This window comes from Dipteris shenzhenensis, chromosome 20 (assembly GCF_047967505.1).
Source record: "Dipteris shenzhenensis isolate YYH24624 ecotype China chromosome 20, Dip_SZ_1.0, whole genome shotgun sequence".
Lineage (NCBI taxonomy): Eukaryota > Viridiplantae > Streptophyta > Polypodiopsida > Gleicheniales > Dipteridaceae > Dipteris > Dipteris shenzhenensis.
Window position 1 is genome coordinate 9,829,226 of NC_141615.1, and position 10,994 is coordinate 9,840,219.

The 10,994-nt window shown below is 39.9% G+C and overlaps 1 protein-coding gene across 1 annotated transcript; it reads left to right on the plus strand.

Moving 5' to 3' along the window:
* The first annotated feature begins 6,913 nt into the window (after nt 1-6,913).
* Nucleotides 6,914-9,270, plus strand: LOC147889243 (gibberellin 20 oxidase 1-D-like). Its single transcript, XM_087392066.1, has 3 exons — nt 6,914-7,726; nt 7,837-8,164; nt 8,888-9,270. Exons 1-3 carry the CDS (start codon nt 7,122-7,124, stop codon nt 9,164-9,166), a joined length of 1,212 nt encoding a protein of 403 aa, XP_087248192.1. The 5' UTR covers nt 6,914-7,121; the 3' UTR covers nt 9,167-9,270.
* Nucleotides 9,271-10,994: the final 1,724 nt, after the last annotated feature.

The window sequence follows — 10,994 nt, forward strand, 5'->3', positions numbered from 1 at the left end:
TTAAGGAAGAGGAGACTAAGTCTACTGTGAAAGCACTGCACAATACAGAAGAAGTAGAGACTCTACACCTACAGTACCACAGCCTCCACTGGAAGCATCAGAAGAGTTGCCACAACCTCCGCTTGCATTTAAGGAAGAGGATACTGAGTCTACTCCGAAAGCACTACATACTATAGAAGAAGTAGAGAAGAAGAAGTAGAGACTGACTGTACATCTAGAGCACCACAGTCTCCATTGGAAGCATCTGAAGAGTTGCCACAATCTCCACTAGAAGCATCAGAAGAGTTGTGATGCATGTATGATGTTGTATTTGTAGTTTTTATTGATTATACACCAATTTGTGACTTATTACTTAAGTGGCATTTACTGATGATATTTATATAATTATTTCATGCACACAATTTTATGATATGAATGTGTGATGATGTGATTATTTGGAAATAAATCCTTGTGTGATGAGAATTTTGACATGAATATGTGATGATGTAATATTTGTAATATATTTCTTCATGCACACAATTTTATGATATGAATGTGTGATGATGTGATTATTTGGAAATAAATCCTTGTGTGATGAGAATTTTGATATGAATATGTGATGATGTAATATTTGTAATATATTTCACTCGCAAGTATCAATTCCCAATGCTCCACTCACTTAAAGTACAGCATTCCCATTGCTCTGCAAAATTTTATTCAGTTGGATAGTCTCCACTCAAAGTAGAGCATTCCCAATGCTTCTCTCACTTTATTCCAACCCTTATCCTTATCATAGCGAACACATCGTGCCTTAGTGCACTTGTATTCTTCCATCCTAGTCTCCACTCACTTAAAGTAGAGCATTCCCAATGCTTCTCTCACTTTATTCCAACCCTTATCCTTATCATAGCTAACACATCATGCCTTAGTGCACTCGTATTCTTCCATCCTAGTCCTTCCACAAACGCTCTCTTATTTCTTACATCCTAGTCCTTTTGATTAACTTGTATTCGTCTTTCACTTTACATCTTCCCCCACTTTCTATCCCTTTAAGAGACTCTCTTATTTCTTACATCCTAGTCCTTCTAATTAACTTGTATTCATCTTATCGCTCTCTCTCTCTCTCACTTGTAATATATTTCACTCGCAAGTATCAATTCCCAATGCTCCACTCACTTAAAGTATAGCATTCCCAATGCTCTGCAAAAATTTTTCAGTTAGACAATCTCCACTCACTTAAAGTAGAGCATTACCAATGCTTCTCTCACTTTATTCCAACCCTTATCCTTATCATAGTGAACACATCGTGCCTTAGTGTACTTGTATTCTTCCATCCTAGTCCTTCCACAAACACTCTCTTATTTCTTACACCCTAGTCCTTCTCAGTAACTTGTATTCTTCTATCCTAGTCCTTCCGCAAACACTCTCTTCTTTCATCCATCCTGATAACTTGTATTCTTCTATCCTAGTTCTTCCACAAACACTCTCTTCTTTCAGCCATCCTAGTGCTTCTCATTAACGTGTATTCTTCCATCCTAGTCCTTCCACAAACACTCTCTTCTTTCTTCCATCGTAGTCCATCTCCCTTTCTTTATCATCTCCCCACCCATGGATGTCCTTGGCATTGTCGAAGATGTGGAGTTCGGAATTAACAGTCTCAAAGAATGGATTGCTGACCAAGGAGCACAGAGAGAGGCCAAAATTCGACAAGGTTCTCCTTTAACACACATGGAGAGAGAGGAATTTGATGCACAAAGGCACGCAGAGAGGGAGGAGACTCTCAAGATAGCAGAGAGTGAAAGACTTTTAAGACGTATGATAAAAGCATGACAAGATCTCTTAGACTTCTTAAGTAACCTTTGTTATCGCAGCTCTCGTCATGGGCGATTTGATGCGGATGCTGAGAGAACAATAAGAGCCTCATAGAGAAATTATAAAGAAACAATTTGTGATTGCTTAAATTTCTTCTTTGCATGTAATTATGTTGAGGATACAGCTGTGGAGGCAGTGAAAGATTGGGTTATTGAGACGATAAGAGAGACCAATGATGAGATCTTCTAGACTTTGGGTGATTAAGAAGATAAGAGAGACTGTATTAAGGTGTTTTTTGACACCATATGGCTTTAGTTATATGATCTACTTCTTGTACAAATGTGATGTGCTCTTTTTGAAATGTACTCTAGTTTTAATAACATGTCACTCCATTTTTTCTAATTTGATTTTTTAAAATCTTACTTTTTGTCTCTTTTAACAATGTGATGTCCTCTATTTTTAATGTACTCTAGTTTTGATAACATCTCGCGTCATTAATTTGATTTTTTAAAATCTTCCTTTTTGACTCAATGTTTTGTTTTATAAGAGCCTCTTTTTTTTAAATGTTTTATCCAAAATTATCTCACAAACAGTGCACGAGTCCAAAATTAATAAATAGGTGTTAAGAACAGTGCACAATTGGAAGCAAGGCGGAATAACTCAAAAGAGAACTACAAATAGATTTCTAGACAGTCACAAGTACAAGAGAGCTAAACACAAAAGTTTCTCTTCCTAATGTTTGCTCACGTAAGGTCCTCCCTCCACGCTCTACCATTGTCCTCACCAAATTCTATACACTGCTTTCACCATTGTTGAAAGCTATCTCAATGATGTCCTGATCAACATTCATTAAGAAGTGTACATTCTCATTTTTTAGCACCTTCCTCTGAATCTTAGTGAGATTAGGTTGTTGAACTTCCTCTTCTCACCTGCGTGAGCCATCTCATATGCAATAAGATGCAACACAGAATTCAAAAAAGAATTCAGTGCCAGGTGCAATAAGAAACTCACTAAGCCATAACAATTAACAATGGAAGTAGTCTAAGAAATGACCTAGGTATAACCTCTCAACTCAAGCTCACATCATGTAATTGACTAGAGAAAATCAAAACACAAAAAGTAAGCATGTAACCTTCACAAAAAATGACCTAGGTATAACCCTAACCGTGGACTTTACCATCTAAAACTAGGCTTCAACTGCGACACACAACTATCAAGGGACAGTTGAGTGCTAGACTAAGTGTCTAAGAGCACGTCGCATTATATCTAACTTAGACTGCAACACACAACTATCAAGGGACAGTTGAGTGCCAGACTAAGTGTCAAAGAGCACAGTTGAGTGCCAGACTAAGTGTGCTTGAAAACATCTCTAAACTTAGAGTGCAACACACAACTCTCAAGGGAGAGATGAGTGCCAAAATAAGCATCTATGAAAACATCACTAAGCTTGGACTGCAACACACAACTCTCTGAAGAGAGATGAGTGCCAGCCCAAGAGTTCCTACAAAAAACCATTTTTATACAAACTGAGACTGCAACACACAACTTTCTTAAGAGAGATGAGTGCCAACCTTAGGTAAAAAACAATTATTTATATTAAAATTGAAACTGCAACACACAACAAAAACAAACTACAGCACACAACTCTCGCAAGAGAGATGAGTGCCAACCTGTCTACACACTAAAATACAATACAAAACAAATATTAAATAATTTAAAAAGACTGCATCACACAACTCTCCTAAGAGAGATGAGTGCCAGTCCTAAACAAAACAAAACAAAATAAACATTAATTACTAATGAAAGACTGCAACACAAGCAAGGGTTTCAAAGGTACCTATGAAGAGAGTTGGTAGGTACCACAAACAAATAGGAGGTAGCAAGGCTTGCAAGCAAGTGGCTGAGGTGGCAAGGAAGACAGGTGGATGTATTTGTACGAATACCAAAAATGGCAGTGGTTGCATGTTTATACTATGTTTATTCGTACGAATAAACTTTGTTATTTATGCAAGTGTACTTATTCGTACGAACAAAATAGCAAACAATGCTTGAAATGTTTTAAATCATAAAAAACATAAAAAATGCGTATTTGAGCGTTTTTTTTAAATCAAAAAATATGCCCAAATTAAGGCAACTTAGTCAGTCAAGATGCGGTCCCGATTATTGTCGGGTGCATACATCATTGTAGAAACAAAATCGAAGAGAGTGCTTGGAAACAGTTATAACTATTTTTCAGTTACAAATTACTATATTCTATTCCTGGAAGTAGTGGCTTAGTGGGGTGGTGGAGCTAACCCTCAACATAGTTCAAGGTGAGTATATTCCTAGTTTTTGAGATCACCCGTAAGCATTTCTACATACACTAACACTTCAAGAAGCTCAATGTGGTACATGCTCACACACTTGGAGGCTAAAGGGAAGATCAAGAAAGGACAAACCATTTGGTAGATTGACTTTTGATCTTACTTCAAGTGCCATACTGCTATTTGGAAGTTCCTTAGATCTCTTGAGCAACACACTATTTGTATCACCCTTGTAAGTCGCCGTTGAGACCAAAGATGACAATTTTGATGATGTTTGATGAAGTCTTTTGCATCTATGTATCAAACAAAGGAGGCAAGCATGCCTTCTAACTAGAATCCATTATTTGGATAAAGAGCACATGAAAATCCAAACAATGTAATTGTAATTGTAAAAGTCGGCAATAGAAGAAGACATTTTCTGATGTTTGAGGTTTGATGTGCAGAGCCATAGCGGACTACTTCTTTTATATTGAGATGCTTCCTTAAAAGAGATCTGATCCATGTGATAGCCCTGCAATGATCTACTCTAGCAAAACAATACCACTTGCTTTTATGGGAGTCCACTTTAATCCTTGAAAAGTAGCAAGACTAAAGTAATCAATATAAGATAGAGCTGCAATTGGATATTTGAGTGTAGTTTCTTAGTGTTTAATATATCTCAATTCAAATGAGTTTATATTGTGTGGTTGGAGAGGTGGTGCACTTCCTTTTGAGAGCTATAAAATCTAGGAATGGGGCCTTCCTTCATGATGTATCAATGTTGTGAGCCATCGGACCATTAGTTTTGATGTTAAGCTAGTGTAATGGTTGAGGGAACTAGATTACCATTTCAAATGTTTGTCAGGTGGCGAGAGTGTGTGAGCAAGCATTGTGAGATTGATGATCTCCAGTTCTGTCTTCAAATCTGTAAATGATTATAGCATTAGAAACCTATGGATAAATAGGACGAATAAGAAATAACACAATATTAAGCTTGTTGCCTCTCACACTCACTCTCTCCCTCTCTATTTCACTACCCCCTAAAGAATTCACATAAACTTAGAGCTTGAGATTTCTTTGAAGGTGCCAAGTGGCTTCATACAAGGCTTCCAAGTGGCTTGGTGAGGATTCACAAAACCCAAAACTTTCTATAGGCTACCTTGCGAGACACAGGAGAGTTGAGGTAGTTGTGATTATCTATAAGAAACACAATTCACCAAAGAAATGAATGTATCAAGTGAGCAATTGTTGATTATACGCCTTTGGAACATAAACAACATTGATGCATGATTGATTTCTTTCTTCTTTGGAGCACTATGTCTTTTTTCTCGAGAACATTCCCATGCTTGGAATGAATAGTGCTTTGGCTCTTTGATTCATTATTCGTCTTGATGCTCCCGCTGCAACTAGTGTACTCAACATCCAAACTAGTTTCATTGCTGTTGTCAAGCTTTCTCGTGCCTCCTTCTTTGATTACAGCCAAATCCCTTGTCAAGATTTTAGATCTAGGTGCTTTCGTCTTGGAGAAGTTGAAACTGCTTTCCTCCACTTCAAAATTTCCCTCCTCACTGTTCTCTAGCTTTCCTCCATTGATCCCACCCGGTCATTCCCTTCAACGACGATTGCACATTGTGGGCAATGTTGGCACCAAACATTAAGCTTATCTCACCTGAGGGTAGCAACTCATGCTCGAAGCTTTCCTTCTATAGGTGGAAAGCGCCCTCCATGTGAAAGAACTACCCGCTCTCCACAGAGTAGTGTGTGCACCCAACTCTCGTTCACAACTTCACAAGGCTTCGATAAACCTCTTGTAGTCGTTGAATCTTGATGATCTTGTCATTGCACCTTCTCCCTCTGTTCGTTAGCCACTCAAGCGTGCTGGGCCATGAGAGAAGTTCAAATGGGGAGAGTCTTTGATGTATGGCAGGGGAACGACATGCGATCAAGAAAAGCATGCTTTTTAGCGAAAAGAATTTGGATACATTTGCTTGTGAATTTGAAGCCTGAGCTTTCTTGAAGGTACCAAGTGGCTTCATGCAAGGCTTCCAAGTGGCTTCATAAGATTCACAAAACCCAAAACCTTCTATAAGCTGCCTTCCATATGAATGCTCAAAGGCAACCTCTTTGTCTTACATGGAGTGATGAAGAGAGAGGAAGAGGCAAGACAAGGTTTTAGATAAGGTTCTAGCAGCTAAAAGAACATGTCAATATTCCCACGAATAGCTCTCAAATAGTTGTGATTTAACAAAAGTAAAATGTTCTTACTATTAAGGGCATTTATAGACCAAGCATCAAAGGATGGGCAGCAGAGGGGTGCCCTGATGTGGTTGCCACTGGGCATCTATATATTGCTTGCAGGAAAAGGGGAGCGCCCAATAGTGTGGGAAGCCCTTGGCAAGCCCCCGAACCTTGCGCTACCAAGGGCACCATGTGTGCAATACCACACTGAAAACCCCTATGGTTACCAAGCCGACCCTTCTAATAAAGGTAGCACTGGCAGTGTGGGGGAGTGCGTAATCAGCTTGTGTTTAAAAAAGGTCGATTCAGATGCATTGAATGCTCCATTGCCACTCTTTGGCGAGTGGCTCTTTACTAGAGGTGGTAAAAATTTAGTGGGGCTGCATGCAGCGTACGCTAAGGGCACTCTGTAAAAATTTTACTAAGAGTTTAGTAGGGCTGCATGCAGCGTACGCTAAGGGCAGAGTGCCCCCAGCAATTTATTTTTTAATTTTAAAAAAATACCGCAGCGCCAAATTTTGACGTGGCATAGCTTATCGTGTGTTTTACAACTCTGCACCTCCATCTCATCGAACGCCTTGTCTTCTCTCCTCCCTCAAGCTTATATCATGTGCTTAGCAGCTCATTTGTGCAGCATCACCCCTCCATATTTGCTTTGTGAATCCTTCAGCATCGGCTCAGTAGCTCCTTTACAAATCCATCGATTGATTTGCTTTGTGAAATCCGTATCATCGTGACCTCCCACGGCGCACCAGCATCATCCCCCATCAAGTCCTGACTTGAATTCTCTCTTCCTTCCGGCTTACCACTATGGCATCAGTTAGCACTCTCTCCACTGGAGCAGGCATCCCAGCTTTCCATCCTGCTGTCCTTGACGCTGCCCATTCTGCCGCAGACGCTGCTGCTGTCGCCCAAGGGAAGGACTTGGCGACGCTCGCACTCTTACGACAGGAACGAACTGTCGAGAACGTTCCTCAGCCATTCGTTCTGACGCAGCGCCCGGAAGCTGATGATGGAGAAGATGAAACCATTCCCATCATTGATATTGGCGGCTTGGTAGGCGATTGTGAGGCAAGTTCTTCTGAGAGGACCCGAATCGCCAAGGAACTCGTTGCAGCATGCGAGAAATGGGGGTTTCTCCAGGTGATCAACCATGGGGTCTCGCCCGAGGTCGTGGGACGCGCGCAAGCCCAAAGCAAGCGTGTCTTTGAAGTGCCACCTGAAGTAAAAATCAAATCAGCCAGAAATCTTATGGCAAAGCATTCTGGTTATGGAACGGCTGCATCAACAGCAACTTCCGGCACTTTGCCCTGGTGCGAGGCCTTCACGATAATGGGTCGACCACAATCCAACGCAGCGGAGTGCGCACAGGAATTGTGGAGCGACGATCAGGGCACCCAAAGAGCGGACTTCAGGTAAGTAGGCATACGATCCTAGTACAAAAAACGAAAATTGCTTGCCTGTCCGGTTCCGATTGAAGGACAGTTCTGTGACAGTTAACCTCCTGGGCTTGGGCTTGTAACAGCAAGGCCATAGATGATTACATTGACGGGATGCAGAAGCTGGGGCAACTTCTTATGGAGCTTTTAATCGAAGGCTATGGAGTGAGCAGAGAGAATTTCGAGAAGGTGTTCATGGCGGATCCGCAGGAAACATTGAGATTGAATTATTATCCTCCATGTCCTGATCCAACGAAAACCATTGGGCTGGGCACGCACGTAGATACTAACTGTTTCACGATAGTGCACGATGGTGGTGTGGCAGGCTTGCAAGTGAAGACACAGGACGGAAGATATGTGGTTGTTGCACCTCGACAAGATGGTTTCTGTATCAACGTGGGAGACATGTTAGAGGTGCGCCCATATAATCTATCCTATATATAATGATGCTTTGTCTATGTGTAGCATAGTTAGAACTAGAATAGGGAATATAAAAATGCTTGCTTATAACGAGTATATTTAAGGAAACGAAAGGAACGCTCCATAATTATGCTCCATCTGTCTATGCGTAGGCATAGTTGAACTAGAATTAGGAATATAAAAATGCTTGCTTAACAGTATTAAGGAATGGAAAGGAACACACATAAGAAAGAGCTTTTTTAAACAAAGGAATAGGTTTGAAGTACACCAAACCACCTGCTTTAAGCGTGATAAAAAACATTTACTTGCATTTAAGAGGATGAGTGTCGCTCTACTTAAGTTTGTATTTACAAGTTGGAAGAGAAACACATCTATTCTCTTTAAACTAACAAAATGGACTTGAAAATATTATTATTTTTGCTTTGTGCTACTTCATTCATGTAATTAAACATGCACAAACTTATGATGGACCATGGATATTATTAGAAGACGAGTCTTACTTTCCCTTAAGTGCTCATGTTGGAAAGAGACTCATCCAATCTCCTTAAGCTAACAAGATGGGCTTGAAAATATGATGATTTGTGTTTTTGTGCATCTTTATACGTGTAATTAAAAATGCACAATCTCATGATGATAAGATTCAAGCATGTAAATAGATTTGGTTCTTGTCATGCCACCTAAATTGTAGCCTACCCAAACTAACATTTTTTTCATTAGGTTATGACCTATGGGAGATGCAAAAGTGTTCTCCATCGAGTTGTTGTTAACACGGAAGCATCAAGGTTATCTTTGGCCTTTTTTGTAAGCCCCTCTTTATCATCAACCGTAACACCACATCCAGAGTTGGTTGATGAAGTAAATGGAGTATACAGCAAAAGGGAATTCACTTGGGGAGAATATTATCTTTCACGTAGAATTTTATGCACCACAACCTCACTAGAGGAGTTTCTAAATGGGACCACAAGTGATGACAAGTGTGCCGTTTCAGCTTATTAAGCTACACTCCTAAACTACAGCTACATGCATAGTAATTATATTATTTTGTATTTTTAGTGCTCAACCTTAAGGCACACTCAAGGCACATTTCATGTGCTATGTAAAAGGAGACAAAGTAACGATATTGAAGTATTGAAGCATCTTCCTAATAAGTTCAATCTAATCAAAAGCACTAAAATTTGTGCATTCATCCATTTGCAGCTAAGCATGGATATTGTTTACACATTCTCGGCATTTTTTCTCCAATCAATATTAAGTAAAATTTGTTCTATTCTAGATAAAATTTTGTAATAGGAATTTACTTGTTAATACAAACTACAATAGGAAAGCTATAAGTGATCAAGTCAAACTTTCAATATCAATCAAGAATCTAGAAGAGAAATCATGATCTCCCTCAAATTTAAATAGACTCATTTAAACCAATATCAATTTTGGTTTTGTTATTTGCCTTTGCATCAAGCTTTTGTATCTATAAGCATGTCCCTTCTACAGAAAGTATGGAATTTAGAAAACGAAATGCTTTTCTTTTTAAAAAGATCCACCAATATTTTTGTTAGTGTTGTCAAAATGATCAAGCAAAGGCATCATGTATACGTTGAATGCTTCAATGACTTTCTAGTGAGGAATACTCTATAATATTGAGTCAAGAATGAAAAGTAATGGGGACACTTTCCATTATGAGAGTGTTAAAACATAACGAATGGATATGGTGTTAAAAAGAGTGATACAAAAAAATTAAGAAAAAGGAGTGAGCATAGTGGACAAAATGTTAGAAAGAATGATAAACAAAGTAGAAAAGGGCTGAAGCATATTGGGTAACTTCCTCTAGCCATTGCACAAGAAATCTTAACAACTAAGTAGACAAAGTAATAATATTGAAGTATTGAATCATCTTCCTAATAAGTTCAATCTATCAATGCTCCACTCTCGTGTAACTACGCGGGAACCAGTTAACTCTACTTGTAAGCCCCCCATATGAGGAGAAGGCATTTGAGTAGCTAGGTTATCCGGTAGGTCCTGGTTTGGACACTGGATGGGGGCCATGTGTGGCCTAATGGTTGGATTGGCTTCAGATAGAGTTGGCATATTGCTAACTAGGCTACATGTAAGTGCGGAAAGGCATCCCATGACTGACCGCACTGAGGGTAGATGGAGCATTTCTCGGGGCAGTCCACTCTCGGGTTGCAGGGCCCATTTGGAGCCCCAGATGATCTCAGATGGCTCTGGGCCAAACGAAGATGGTAGGTTAGTTGCTCTATTCTGTGCCATAGTTCTAACGTGTGGCCGGTGGCCTATTTCAGGACTGACCTCTAGTCGGCCGTTTTGGGTCGACTAGGTCGATCTTTGAATTGGGTCTAACCAACTACAACTAGTGGCTATATAAGAGCAAGCCCGTGAAGCCCATATTTATCACTGGCTATAGCAACCCTGATTCCTTAGCATCCAGTCTCCGTCCTCTATTGTTTTCAGCATGCCATCGAAGCTTCTCACACAGGAGCACGCGGTTGGGAGGCAGCGCCATCTATTGTACTAGTTTTACAATAATCAAATTTTTTATTCTCCATACTATCTGCTTTTCTCTCTTGCATACAAGATCCTATTATCTGTTGAGCACAGACGTTGTATTGTTTTCTTACATGATATCAGAGCTTGGGCTCTAGCAAGAAGATTTGGTAGTCTGTTTCTGTTTGCGAGCAGATTGTGAGAGATGGCCCAGCCCGCAAGGCTGCGAATCCCACCATTCGGTGAAAGCGAAAAGTTGGATGACACTAATTATCCACTCTGGAAGTTCAATATGAAGACCATCCTAAGTGCATACGAGCTTTGG

Bases quoted from the DNA above. Each gene is read 5' to 3' on its own strand.
- LOC147889243 (XM_087392066.1), top strand. From the start codon at position 7,122: ATGGCATCAGTTAGCACTCTCTCCACTGGAGCAGGCATCCCAGCTTTC. The intron at 7,727-7,836 runs GTAAGTAGGCAT...GGCTTGTAACAG, and splicing joins ACCCAAAGAGCGGACTTCAG to CAAGGCCATAGATGATTACA. The intron at 8,165-8,887 runs GTGCGCCCATAT...TTTTTTCATTAG, and splicing joins ACGTGGGAGACATGTTAGAG to GTTATGACCTATGGGAGATG.